This window comes from Oncorhynchus mykiss, chromosome 9, assembly GCF_013265735.2.
Source record: "Oncorhynchus mykiss isolate Arlee chromosome 9, USDA_OmykA_1.1, whole genome shotgun sequence".
NCBI lineage: Eukaryota > Metazoa > Chordata > Actinopteri > Salmoniformes > Salmonidae > Oncorhynchus > Oncorhynchus mykiss.
In genome coordinates, this window is record NC_048573.1 from 13,210,966 (window position 1) to 13,225,759 (window position 14,794).

Here is a 14,794-nt window from a genome sequence, read left to right on the forward strand (position 1 = left end):
CTCATCTAATAAATGTTTGAATATACTATATCAACTAAATCAACATTCTTCATGTTATTGCCATCTTATTATCATGTTATTGAAATGTTATTCGTCATGTTATTGAAATGTTATTCTTCATGTTATTGAAATGTTATTCTTCATGTTATTGAAATGTTATTTGTTATGTTATTGAAATGTTATTCTTCATGTTATTGAAATAATTCGTCATGTTATTGAAATGTTATTCTTCATGTTATTGAAATGTTATTTGTTATGTTATTGAAATGTTATTCGTCATGTTATTGAAATGTTATTCTTCATGTTATTGAAATGTTATTGAAATGTTATTGAAATATTATTCGTCATGTTATTGACATGTTATTCGTCATGTTATTGAAATGTTATTCGTAATGTTATTGAAATGTTATTCGTCATGTTATTGAAATATTATTCGTCATGTTTTTGAAATGTTATTTGTCATGTTATTGAAATGTTATTTGTAATGTTATTGAAATGTTATTCGTCATGTTAGTCATATTATCTAAATCACAGACAGTTTACACCAAGTTCAACACATAGGCAGATTTATTATTGAATCAGTACTATCATCAAGAACTACAGTTCTCAACAGACCAGAATCAATCAAATTACATGTGGCCCATTCCACCTTGATTTTTAACCAATCAGCCTGTCAGCCTCTATGACTGACAAGCAGAATGACAAATCGGGCAGAGTTCAAGAATCATAAAATACCATTTATGATATCGCATATATCATTACATTTGTATACTGGCAAACAGTTCAGCAGAAGCGTTTTTAGGAAGGACACAGATGGGGATGTTTTTTTGCATTGTCTTAAAACAATGTGGCCTTTAATAAACACATTTAATGCAATTCTATGTCATTTAAGCCTACATGACAGGAGACATTATCAGAATAATTTTTTTATATTACCACACAAATGAACGAAATGAGTGGCTACTCTGACACTGTCAAACAGATTAATTAAAAATGACCTGGTCTTGACCTGGCCCATGGCTAATAAAAAGAAACGAGACAGATTGTACAACATTAGGAGGAAACGTATTATAGCAGGATTCTAAATCAACTTTCAACTGGCATTGACTCACCCAGTGATGAAGGTAGCATGAATATGTTTAGCTTTGTCACTGTACCGATGATGGTTTCAAGATAGGCCTTGTCTACTTTAAAAAACAGTGCTGTTCGTCTGAGTTGGTAGCTCCGACAGACAGATTAGTCTTCTCTTTTCAGCAGTAGGCATTTGCTTTCCTAACATATTTCCCGCAATTGCATTTAGACATTTGCAAAAGGCCTTTAGCTATTCACTGACGGCAACAGAGAAAAAGAAAACCCATAGAAATACAATCCATAGAAGCAGAATCCATAGAAGGAAAGTGTCCATTAAGTCAGGACTGGCAGCCATTTTAAGCTTACCCATGAGTTTACCAGTAAAATTGGCAAGGTGAGAATCCTTCTATGGATAATATCTCTATGGCCACAACTCAACATGCTGTTCAATATTTGGCGCACGTGCTGCACATATTCAGTCAGTGTTCAGACAGAAGACATTATATAATTTTGGCAAAATTATTTCAATTTATCAGGGGTTGCGGCAGCCCTACTTCCCTTGGCTATGTCAAGAATGAGAGTTCTCAACACACCAGAACCAATCAAAATACATGTGGCCCATCCCATCTTGATTTCTAACCAATCAGCCTGTCAGCCTCTATGACTGACAGGCAAGATGACAAATGGAGCAGAGTTTTCATCATTGTCATTGACACTAGAGTTCAGGAAGGGGAAAAGTTTCTCATTGAAGGAGCACCCAGTGAAGGAATAGATATGAACCTTGGCTTCCGAGTCGTAAAAAGAGACCAACCCTTCCTTGTGATCCACAAACACCCCCACCTTCTGGGGCTTCTCTCTCAGGGAGAGGAGGATGGAGCCAGAATCATCTGCAGCCCTGTACTCATACCTATTGGTCAGCCACAAGGTCCAGTAGCCAATCGCAGGGGTCGGGAGTGCCTTCCCCTTCCTGTCGATGGACTCCCTGGCCACTCCTAGGCCCCAGTCAGTCTTCCCAGAGACCTGCACCTTTAAGTTCAAATTCAAGTAAAAAAAACAAAAAAACATTTATAGTTATATTTTTGTCATTCAGCAGATGCTCTGATCCAGAGCGACTTACAGTTAGTGTGTTCATCGCTAGGTACGAGAACCACATCTTACAGTCATAGTAAGTACAACTTCCCTCTAATATACCCGCAAAACGGAAACATCCCTACAATGATACTCTGAGGGCTGATTTCTTACCTTGGAAACAATGATCTGAAAGGATTAGTGTGATTTTTTTTGTCCAGTCTATAATGGTGGTATAAATAAATATCTAAAAGCCCAAAAAGTCAAATATCCACCGATAATGTCAGTCAACCGATACATCCGTTTGGCTCTTCTTTATTGTACTGTATCTCACCTCGAAGTAGAATCTCCTGGAGGAGAACCCTGTCCTCCCAAGAACGCTGATACTGGTATTGAACCTCTTGAGGTTGAAAGGCAGGATCCTCCAATCGTTGACGTGTCTGGCCTGTTTCCCATCCTCAGACAGAACAAGGAAAGGATGAGCTGTGTCGGGGTCCAGAATCACGTTCACTATCGGAAAATAACAATAAAGCAGATATATCATTCATCCATTCATCAATTAATTAATACATCCATCCATTCATTCATCCATCAATTGATGCATTCATTCACCCATGCATTAATTCAGCCATCCATCCATTAATTAATACATTAATTTATCCATCTATCCATTCATCAAAATATTCATCATACATTAATCCTTTCATCCATCCATTATTTAATCCATCCATCCATTCTGTTAGTTGTAATTAGGGACAGGGGTCTTGATTCTACACAGGGGTCACCCTGTGGTGTCACCTGACCAGGCTATAGTTAGGATCAAAACAAGAACGGATAAATTACAGTAAAATGTAAAATAAGGAATTAAATGGTGTGGTAAATAATTCAATGGTGGGTTAAAAGGTTGAGAAACGAGAGATTAACATGTGAATATGTGGATTGCAAATTGTAGCATGTTTTACCTGCATTAGTCTTCAGCAATTTCAACCCTGAAAGAAAATTTAAAAAACTCACAATTGAAAATGTCATTGTTCACGATGAAGATTTAATCTAATTTAATTATAGAAAAATCGAATGGGTCCAAATAGAAAATTACTGTAAATGTGTAAAACACTGGTTGAATCAACATTGTTTCCACGTCATTTCAACTAAATTACGTTGAAGAAATGTGGAATAGACGTTGAATTGACATCTGTGCCCAGTGGGTCATGATTCTACAGTATTTGTAAACTTTTATCAAATGTATCATTATAGATAAATAAAGAATTAGTAACCTTTATCCATGACTTTCTTCATCTCCTCTCTGAAGGTATCCTCCAGTTGGGACACAATTCCCCAGATGGTTTTTCCACCACCGCTAGCACTGGTCTCAGAACAGATCTACACCAGAGGACAGTTGGGATCGAGTTTTACTAAGGACAGACTTCAACTAAATGTATTTTCTACATTATTTGCATAAACATTGTCACAAAGTTTTTATTTTATTCATTTTTTATTTCTCCGTTATTTTACCAGGTAAGTTGACTGAGAACACGTTCTCATTTACAGCAACGGCCTGGGGAATAGTTACAGGGGAGAGGAGGGGGATGAATGAGCCAATTGTAAACTGCGTAACAGTAACCCAGCACAGAGCAGAAGAGAGAAAAACCCGACTCAAAGGGGTGGCTGGCTATACTGGATAGAGTCAGCTGAGTTGAGTTTTACTAAGAACGGATCCTAACCCTGGCTTCATGTGCACATCCCATCTCAACGCTAAGCCTAATCCTAACCATAGCTTCAACCCTAACCATAACCCTAGCTTCATGTCCACATCCCGTCTCAATCCTAACTATAACCCTGTAGTCGACAACATTCAACTCGACCACAGAGAGAAGCAGTAGCACATCTACCTGTTGTGGGGTGGAACGGAGTTCCCCTTGTTTATTATTTCCACTCTCTAAATCTGCTACTTCCTGTTCCAGCTCTTTGATGAGACATTCAGCTTGTTTCTCCACAGCTCTCTGTTTCTCCTGGATCTCACCGACGACGTCAGCCTGGCTCCTCTCAATGGAGTGCAACAGCTCAGTGAAGACCTGCTCACTTTCCTCTATGTCTTTCTGTGAACTAGCCTGTGGAAAGAAGTGAAATAGATTCAGACCAATTAATGTACTGTAAAGAAATTACCTATTGGAAATCTGGGTCACAGGTGTTACTTTATGAGGGAATAAAGCACACAATCAGGCCATTCAGACTGGGTGGGCCAGAACTATTTATCAGTTTTAATTTTTTTTAATGCAGCTATGATGATTAAATTAATTCAATTGAATTACTACAACTGCAGAAGACCTGTACCCTACATAGATGAGAACAACAGTCCGATGCCTATCAGGGCCTGTATTCATAAAGCATCTCAGAGTCAGGGTGCTGATCTAGGATCAGGTTTCCCCTGTCCATAATAATCATATTCATTATGCTGTAAAAAAGCAAAACTGATCCTATATCAGCACTTCTAAGACTCTTTATGAAAACGATCCAGAACTCACTCTGCTGATCTTCACTGAGTTTTTGATCTCCTCCACCTTCTTCAGTCTGGCCTGGATCTTCCTGTTCACTCCTCCATCTGTAGCATCCCCCTGTTCTGGCTATAGGGGGAATGGGTTGATTTCAACCATAATCACAATGTTGATGGACAATTGTTTAATTGACCATACCAGGTAAAACTCTGGGCCCTGGTTATAAGTTCTAAACAGGGCCTGGAGTTTTTCCTAGTAAGGTCACATGATCAAGAACAAAAATCTTCTAGCTTTACAATTTTACTCAGCTGTCCCACACCACGTACCTCTCTCAATGGCAAAATGGTGTGTGGAGAAATGTCCTCCTGTGCCGATTTGAACTGGTTGATTATCTCGTTAATGAACGTGTTGACGTGGAGGTCAGGACGTTTCTTGAACGTCTCCTTACACAGAGGGCAGATGGCTTCCCTGATATCCCAGTAGTCAGAGATACAAGCTTTGACAGACAGACAGACAGACAGACAGACAGACAGACAGACAGACAGACAGACAGACAGACAGACAGACAGACAGACAGACAGGAACTTTATTAATCACTTAGGGACAATTTTTATGTACATCAGTGACAGACAAAAAATAGATACAATTTACTGTTTGAAACTTAATACAAAGTTAAGATCCATAAAAGATGGCGTACATTTGCAGAAGTTGTGTCCACACGGAGTGGAGACAGGGTGGACGAAGAGATCCAGGCAGATGGAACAGCGCAACTGGTCTTCTGTCATGCTCAGAGACGCCATATCTACACACACGCACACACACACACACACACACACACACACACACACACACACACACACACACACACACACACACACACACACACACACACACACACACACACACACACACACACACACACACACACACACACACACACACACACACACACACACACACACACACACACACACACAATTTGATCATATAGGCTAATAATGTTAGGCATCAATTTACATTGCTTTAACCCTTTTTCCTTTGTAGAACATTTACATTTTAGTCTATTAGCTAGCAGACACTCTGATCCAGAGCTATTTACAGTCAGTAACATTGTAATCACCCAACCGACAGGATTGTATTAACATGTTGTTACACAATAATGCAGAAATTGTCTTGACATGGACTGTTCCTACCTTAATTCTTGAATGTTTTGCTGTCGACAGCGGAGAACATTGAAGTGTAATCACCCAGTGTATCGAAAGCAGACTATACCAACGGGTCTGGCTGTTCATCTGCCCAGATGAATTATTTGTAACGGTGCCGTTTACAAGAAATGGGGAGCTGGACACTTTCACTTTCACATAGAAAGAGGAGGGGAGCTGGACACTTTCACTTTCACATAGAAGTCTTCATGCATTTCTCCCTCAGTGCAATATAAATCTCTCTTAAAGGCACAGTGTGGGCTCAAATGTGGGGATATTGAAATAAAGTCTTCAAAGCCTTCGCTAAGCACTTCATTTATCACGTAATTTACCAACAGGAACATTTCAGTAGGCAGGTCAATAGACAGGTCTCCACATTAGATGGCACAATGTCATCCTCTGTGTGTCTCTATATTACTGTATTAATATTATTGGAATATTGCTTTTCTACTGGAAAAATAGCTCTTTCAACTAAAGTATATGTTTTTTTATTATAAAAAAAAACAAAAGCAATTTTTCCAATTACAGTATGATTGAATACAAACAGTCCAGTTATGCCCTCTGTAAGGTAATACAACAGGCAAAACGTCAGTACAGAGACAAAGTGGAGTCGCAATTCAACAGCTCAGACACGACACGTAGGGACTCCAGACAATTTCGGATTGTAAAGCCACATCGCGGACACAGACGTCTTGCTCTAGGACAAGATGAACACCTTTGCCCACTTTGAGGATAAGACAGTGCCGCCGACACGGGCCGCTCCTGAGGACTGTGAACTCTCGTTCTCAGTGGCCGACCTGAGTAAGACATTTAAGCATGTTAGCTCTCGCAAGGCTGCCGGCCCAGAATGCATCCTTAGCCCCGTCCTCAGCTGGCTGGCTGGCTGAAGTGTTTACAGACATATTCAATCTCTCTCTATCCCAGTCTTCTGTCCCCACTTGCTTCAAAATGTCCACCATTGTTCCTGTACCAAAGAAAGCGAAGGTAACTGAACTAAATTACTATCTCCCCGTAGCACTCACTTCTGTCATCATTGTCACGAACCGGCTCGAAGTCCGTAACAAAAAGGGAGACCATGTGGCGATAAGGAATAACAAAAATATATTTATTTACTGAAGTAACGTAAATACAATTAACAATGGTGTGTGTAGTCAGTAATCAGTAGTGTAAGTGAGTGGTTGCATGCATAAATGTGATAATGAGGGGTGTAGTCAGTAGTGTAAGTGAGTGGTTGCGTGCATAAATATGATAATGAGGGGTGTTGAAAGGTGCCAAAGCAAACAAACAAAACGGCCACAACCAAAATCTAACAGCGTGTCTGCATGGAGAGAGTTTCCTCAATGAATGGGGAAAAGGTGTATTTATCCCGGGACACACATGAACCCAGGTGTGTGCCATGGCGCTGACGATCCTCCCAGCTCCGCCCACCGACATCCTATTAAGGAAAACAAGAGCAAAGAGAAAGAATTCGGCAGACAGAGTGGGATTGTCATCACATCATGAAGTGCAATGAGAGGCTAGTTAAGGATCATATCACCTAACACTTAGACCCACTGCAATTTGCATACCATCCCAACAGATCGGATGATGCAATCGCCGTTGCATTACAGACCGCCCTATCCATCTGGACAAGAGGGAAACCTGCGTCAGAATGCTGTTCATTGACTACAGCTCAGCCTTCAACACCATAGTACCCTCCAAGCTGATCATTAAGCTCTGGGCCCTGGTTACTCCCTGTGTAACTGGGTCCTGGACTTCCTGACGGGCATCCCCCAGGTGGTGAAGGTAGGCAACAACACATCCACTAGCATATCCTCAACACAGGGGCCCCACAAGGGTGCGTGCTCAGCCCCCTCCTGAACTCACTGTTCACCCATGACTGCATGGCCACGTACACCTCCATCCAACTCCATCATGTTTGCAGATGACACAACAGTGGTAGGCCTGATTACCAACAATGACGAGACAGCCTACTGGGAGGAGGTGAGGGCCCTGGTAGAGTGGTGCCAGGACCTCTCCCTCAACTTCAACAAAATGAAGGAGCTGACCGTGGACTTCAGGAGACAGCAGAGGGAGCACGCCTCCATCCACATCGACAGGACGCAGTGGAGAAGGTGAAAAGCTTCAACTGACAATCTGAAATGGTCCGCCCACACAGACAGTGTGGTGAAGAAGTCGCAACAACGCCTCTTCAACCTCAGGAGGCTGAAGAAATGTGGCTTTGCCCCTAAGACGCTCACAAACTTTTACAGATGCACCATTGAGATTATCCTGTCGGGCTATATCACCACCTGCTACAGGAACTGCACCGTCTACAACCGCAGGGCTCTCTAGAGGGTGGTGTAGTAAGACCAACTCAGTTAATCCCTACCATTGTGACAATTAATCGTCATAATGCTGCATCAAATGTACATGATCCTAGGGGCATTGGCAAACACAATGTAAGTCACTTAATTTATGTGACTCTAATTGCACCGAATACCTCTGTTTATCCTACAGCTATTGTATGCTGTAATCATGAGCCTATGAACCAGAGTTACGCTGTTAGCACTGAAGCGGTGTGCCCTAGTAGGAAGACCACTTTGTGCAGCTCACCCTGCACTATCAGCTCCAATGTAAATAACATGAGCGAGTCTACTTTTAATATGCTTCCCAGTAAAGCATTAAAAACAATCAAGCAAACCAGAAAGGTGCTAAAAATAGCTCATATTAACATATAATAAACATCAGAAACAAGGTTCATGAAGTCAATAACTTGCTATTAACAGATGACATTCATATTCTGACTATCTCTGAAACTCACTGAGATAATACCTTTGATGTTACAGTGGTAGCATTACATGGTTATAACATTTCCCGAAAATACAGAAATGCCAACGGAGGCGGTGTTGCGGTCTATATTCAGAACCACATTCCTGTAAAGCTTAGAGATGATATAATGTTAAATACTGTTGAAGTAATATGGCTACAGGTTAATCTGCCTCACCTAAAGCCCATTCTGGTGGAAAGCTGCTATAGACAACCAAGTGCTGACAGTTAGTATCTGGATAATATATGTGAAATGCTTTATAATGTATGTGATATCAGAGAAGTATATTTTCTGGGTGATTTAAATATTGACTGGCTCTCATCAAGCTGCCCACTCAATAAAAAACGTCAAACTGTAACCAGTGCCTGTAACCTGGATCAGGTTGTCAGTCAACCTACCAGGGTAGTTACAAACAGCACAGGAATTAAATCATCAACATGTATTGATCACATCTTTACTAATGCTGCAGAAATGCGCTTTAAAGCAGTATCCAGATCCATAGGATGTAGTGATCACAATATAATAGCCATATCTAGGAAAACCAAAGTTCCAAAGGCTGGGCCTAATATAGTGTATAAGACTGGCCTGGGCAATTATTTTCCATGGAGGGCCACATTAGAATATATTTTTGCCATTGCGGGCCAGAATCATATTACAGGATTATACATCATGTGTATGACTGTGTTGATATCTACTGTAAATCACGTCCAGATATGCTACTTATTTAACTGTTTTAACATGCACAGAAATTAACCACATCCATGTTCTCCTTTTGGTAGGTATTTTCATTATTAAACATGCAAGGAACTACACAGGGGGAAAAGTACACTGTGCATTCAGCACCACGGTCAGAACTCTTGCGGGTATGCACAAAAACTAAAGAAAGAGAGAGAGCTCAACATGACATTTAAACTACTCAATCAGTGTGAGGAGTGAAGTCTCTGATGGGCATTGACTAGAGCAGTGAAGTCAGGTATAGTTTCTGACATCGATATGCGCAGGATTGCTGAGAGGTGAGTCAGTAAGAGATTATATGTGCCTTGACTTGTTATATTTCATCAATTAACATTTCTGTTCACATACATAGGTTACCCAAACTACAAACATCTTCTGAGCATGACTCCTAATGCATAGAATGCATTGAACCTAGTCAGTGACATTGTTTTGAATAGTTTTCCAATCACCGCATCAGACTGAAGATCGATAAACTCAAGTTGCAGGTCAGTGGAGCGTTATCCACATTGAAGTTGAAAGGAGAGGAAACCAACAGTATGTCATTTTCCAGCACTTTGAAATCCTCAAAATGACGAGAAAACTCACCGTTTAAAGCATGCAGCAGGATGTATACTTCTCCCGCGGGTCATCTGATAGGGAACAGACGAGTACAGTTATTCCTCCTTTAAAAGTTGCGTCATACTGCGACACACCTTCCATGCTGCCTCAGCATTATATGGCGCGTCATTTAATTCTCAGCCATTTCTTCTGTTACTGCAAGTTTTTGCTAGTTTTACCACCAGAGGGCATCTTTGAGAAGCATTTGATAGTCTTCCATATTCCAGACACACGGAAGACCGGGATTCAATCCCAAAAAGGGGAGGAAGGAGTAGACTGTCCTTGTAAATAAAAATGAGTTCTTAACTGATTCCATATGTGTTATTTCATAGTTGTGATGTCTTCACTATTATTCTACAATGTAGAAAATAGTAAAAATAAAGAAAAATCCTGCAATGAGTAGGTGTTACAAACATTTGCCTGGTACTTGCTTAATTAATTAGATGAATTTTATGGTGTTTCTATTCCATGAAAAACGAAAAACCCTCTGGGTAAATTCAGACCGTTTCGCTCTCGGAGCTCACACTGTTACGGTGCGTGAATGAGGACCCAAAAGCGAATCAACTTAAACAGAGCTTCTTTAATTACCAAACATAGGTAGGCTCAGATGGACCGGCAGATTCCGACAGGACAGGACAAGGTTACAGCAAACATGACGACAGTCTGGTTCAGGCATGAATGACACAAACAAACAAGAATCCGACAAGGACAGGAGCAGAAACAGAGAGAGATATAGGGACCTAATCAGAGGGAAAAAAGGGAACAGGTGGGGAACGGGGTGAATGGGTAGTTAGAGGAGACAAGGGACAGCTGGGGGAAAGCGGGGGAGAAAAGGTAACCTAACACGACCAGCAGAGGGAGACAGGGTGAAGGGAAAGGACAGAGACAAGACAACATGACAGTACCCCCCCACTCACCGAGCGCCTCCTGGCGCACTCGAGGAGGAAACCTGGCGGCCACGGAGGAAATCATCAATCAGCGCACGGTCCAGCACGTCCCGAGAGGGAACCCAACTCCTCTCCTCAGGACCGTACCCCTCCCAGTCAACTAGGTACTGATGACCACGGCCCCGAGGACGCATGTCCAAGATCTTACGGACCCTGTAGATAGGTGCGCCCTCGACAAGGATGGGGGGGGGGGGGGGGGGAAGACGAGCGGGGGCGCGAAGAACGGGCTTAACACAGGAGACATGGAAGACCGGGTGGACGCGACGAAGATATCGCGGAAGAAGAAGTCGCACTGCGACAGGATTAATGACCTGAGAGATACGGAATGGACCAATGAACCGCGGGGTCAACTTGCGAGAAGCCGTCTTAAGGGGAAGGTTCTGAGTGGAGAGCCAAACTCTCTGACCGCGACAATACCTAGGGCTCTTAGTTCTACGCTTATTAGCAGCTCTCACAGTCTGCGCCCTATAACGGCAAAGTGCAGACCTGACCCTCTTCCAGGTGCGCTCGCAACGTTGGACAAAAGCCTGAGCGGAGGGGACGCTGGACTCGGCGAACTGAGATGAGAACAACGGAGGCTGGTACCCGAGGCTACTCTGAAAAGGAGATAGCCCGGTCGCAGACGAAGGAAGCGAGTTGTGGGCGTATTCTGCCCAGGGGAGCTGTTCTGACCAAGACGCAGGGTTGCGAAAAGAAAGACTGCGTAAGATGCGACCAATAGTCTGATTGGCCCGTTCTGCTTGACCGTTAGACTGGGGGTGAAAGCCGGAAGAGAGACTGACGGAAGCCCCAATCAAACGGCAAAACTCCCTCCAAAATTGAGACGTGAATTGCGGACCTCTGTCCGAAACGACGTCTGACGGAAGGCCATGAATTCTGAAAACATTCTCGATGATGATTTGTGCCGTCTCTTTAGCAGAAGGAAGCTTAGCAAGGGGAATGAAATGAGCCGCCTTAGAGAACCTATCGACAACCGTAAGAATAACAGTCTTCCCCGCTGACGAAGGCAGTCCGGTGACAAAATCTAAGGCGATGTGAGACCACGGTCGAGAGGGAATAGGAAGCGGCCTGAGACGGCCGGCAGGAGGAGAGTTACCGGACTTAGTCTGCGCGCAGACCGAACAAGCAGCCACGAAACGACGCGTGTCATGCTCCCGGGTGGGCCACCAGAAACGCTGGCGAATGGAAGCAAGCGTACCCCGAACGCCAGGGTGGCCGGCTAACTTGGCAGAGTGAGCCCACTGAAGAACGGCCAGACGAGTAGGAACGGGAACGAAAAGAAGGTTCCTAGGACAAGCGCGCGGCGACGGAGTTTGAGTGAGTGCTTGCTTTACCTGCCTCTCAATTCCCCAGACAGTCAACCCGACAACACGCCCCTCAGGGAGAATCCCCTCGGGGTCAGTGGAGGCTACTGAAGAACTGAAGAGACGAGACAAAGCATCAGGCTTGGTGTTCTTAGAGCCCGGACGATAAGAAATCACGAACTCGAAACGAGCGAAAAACAGCGCCCAACGCGCCTGACGCGCATTAAGTCGTTTGGCAGAACGGATGTACTCAAGGTTCCTATGGTCAGTCCAAACGACAAAAGGAACGGTCGCCCCCTCCAACCACTGTCGCCATTCGCCTAGGGCTAACCGGATGGCGAGCAGTTCGCGGTTACCCACATCATAGTTACGTTCCGACGGCGACAGGCGATGAGAAAAATACGCGCATGGGTGGACCTTGTCGTCAGAGAGGGAGCGCTGAGAAAGGATGGCTCCCACTCCCACCTCTGACGCGTCAACCTCGACAACGAACTGTCTAGAGACGTCAGGTGTAACAAGGATAGGAGCGGATGTAAAACGATTCTTGAGGAGATCAAAAGCTCCCTGGGCGGAAACGGACCACTTAAAGCACGTCTTGACAGAAGTAAGGGCTGTGAGAGGAGCTGCCACCTGACCGAAATTACGGATGAAACGACGATAGAAGTTCGCGAAGCCGAGAAAGCGCTGCAGCTCGACGCGTGACTTAGGGACGGGCCAATCAATGACAGCTTGGACCTTAGCGGGATCCATCTTAATGCCTTCAGCGGAAATAACAGAACCGAGAAATGTGACGGAGGAGGCATGAAAAGTGCACTTCTCAGCCTTCACAAAAAGACAATTCTCTAAAAGGCGCTGGAGGACACGTCGAACGTGCTGAACATGAATCTGGAGTGACGGTGAAAAAATCAGGATATCGTCAAGGTAAACGAAAACAAAGATGTTCAGCATGTCTCTCAGGACATCATTGACTAATGCCTGAAAGACAGCTGGAGCGTTAGCGAGGCCGAAAGGAAGAACCCGGTATTCAAAGTGCCCTAACGGAGTGTTAAACGCCGTCTTCCACTCGTCCCCCTCCCTGATGCGCACGAGATGGTAAGCGTTACGAAGGTCCAACTTAGTGAAAAACCTGGCTCCCTGCAGGATCTCGAAGGCTGAAGACATAAGAGGAAGCGGATAACGATTCTTCACTGTTATGTCATTCAGCCCTCGATAATCTATGCAGGGGCGCAGAGACCCGTCCTTCTTCTTGACAAAAAAAAACCCCGCTCCGGCGGGAGAGGAGGAGGGGACTATGGTACCGGCGTCAAGAGCTACAGACAAATAATCTTCGAGAGCCTTACGTTCGGGAGCCGACAGAGAGTATAGTCTACCCCGGGGGGGGGGGTGGTTCCCGGAAGGAGATCAATACTACAATCATACGACCGGTGTGGAGGAAGAGAGGTGGCCCTGGACCGACTGAACACCGTGCGCAGATCGTGATATTCCTCCGGCACCCCTGTCAAATCACCAGGCTCCTCCTGTGAAGAAGAGACAGAGGAAACAGGAGGGATAGCAGACATTAAACATTTCACATGACAAGAGACGTTCCAGGAGAGGATAGAATTACTAGACCAATTAATGGAAGGATTATGACAAACTAGCCAGGGATGGCCCAAAACAACAGGTGTAAAAGGTGAACGAAAAATTAAAAAAGAAATGGTTTCACTATGATTACCAGAAACAGTGAGGGTTAAAGGTAGCGTCTCACGCTGAATCCTGGGGAGAGGACTACCATCCAGGGCGAACAAGGCCGTGGGCTCCTTTAACTGTCTGAGAGGAATGTCATGTTCCCGAGCCCAGGTCTCGTCCATAAAACAGCCCTCCGCCCCAGAGTCTATTAAGGCACTGCAGGAAGCTGACGAACCGGTCCAGCGTAGATGGACCGACAAGGTAGTGCAGGATCTTGAAGGAGAGACAGGAGTAGTAGCGCTCACCAGTAGCCCTCCGCTTACTGACGAGCTCTGGCCTTTTACTGGACATGAAGTGACAAAATGACCAGCGGAACCGCAATAGAGACAGAGGCGGTTGGTGATTCTCCGTTCCCTCTCCTCAGTCGAGATGCGGATACCTCCCAGCTGCATGGGCTCAGCACCCGAGCCGGCAGAGGAAGATGGTAGTGATGCGGAGAGGGAGGCGACGGAGAGCGCGAGCTCCTTTCCACGAGCTCGGTGACGAAGATCAACCCGTCGCTCAATGCGAATAGCGAGTTCAATCAAGGAATCCACGCTGGAAGGAACCTCCCGGGAGAGAATCTCATCCTTTACCTCTGCGCGGAAACCCTCCAGAAGACGAGCGAGCAAGGCCGGCTCGTTCCAGCCACTGGAGACAGCAAGAGTGCGAAACTCAATAGAGTAGTCTGTTATGGATCGATTGCCTTGACATAGGGAAGACAGGGCCCTGGAAGCCTCCTCCCCAAAAACAGATCGATCAAAAACCCGTATCATCTCCTCCTTAAAGTCTTGATACTGGTTAGTACACTCAGCCCTTGCCTCCCAGATTGCCGTGCCCCACTCACGAGCCCGTCCAATAA

At 44.4% G+C, this 14,794-nt stretch overlaps 2 protein-coding genes across 2 annotated transcripts in view; one reads left to right on the forward strand and one right to left on the reverse strand.

Annotated features, from left to right (window-relative positions):
* Positions 1-549: 549 nt before the first annotated feature.
* Positions 550-6,036, reverse strand: LOC110531504 (E3 ubiquitin-protein ligase TRIM21). Its single transcript, XM_021614714.2, has 9 exons — positions 5,825-6,036; positions 5,329-5,433; positions 4,958-5,127; positions 4,662-4,760; positions 4,029-4,247; positions 3,414-3,519; positions 3,102-3,128; positions 2,474-2,649; positions 550-2,097 (listed from the first exon to the last, which is right to left on the reverse strand). Exons 2-9 carry the CDS (start codon positions 5,429-5,431, stop codon positions 1,723-1,725), a joined length of 1,275 nt encoding a protein of 424 aa, XP_021470389.2. The 5' UTR covers positions 5,432-5,433; positions 5,825-6,036; the 3' UTR covers positions 550-1,722.
* A 504-nt stretch (positions 6,037-6,540) lies between these two features.
* Positions 6,541-14,794, forward strand: part of LOC110532922 — a 69,320-nt gene continuing 61,066 nt past the window's right edge. Inside the window, exon 1 of the mRNA XM_036989251.1 lies at positions 6,541-6,634. Within this exon, the coding sequence (XP_036845146.1) occupies positions 6,541-6,634 (94 nt within the window). The remainder of the gene's footprint in view (positions 6,635-14,794) is intronic.

Excerpts from the sequence above, each read along its gene's own strand:
- LOC110531504 (XM_021614714.2), bottom strand. The coding sequence starts at position 5,431 with ATGGCGTCTCTGAGCATGACAGAAGACCAGTTGCGCTGTTCCATCTGC. Across the intron at positions 5,128-5,328 it reads TGGACACAACTTCTGCAAAT|CTTGTATCTCTGACTACTGG; the intron begins GTACGCCATCTT and ends TGTCTGTCAAAG. Across the intron at positions 4,248-4,661 it reads ACTCAGTGAAGATCAGCAGA|GCTAGTTCACAGAAAGACAT; the intron begins GTGAGTTCTGGA and ends TTCTTTCCACAG.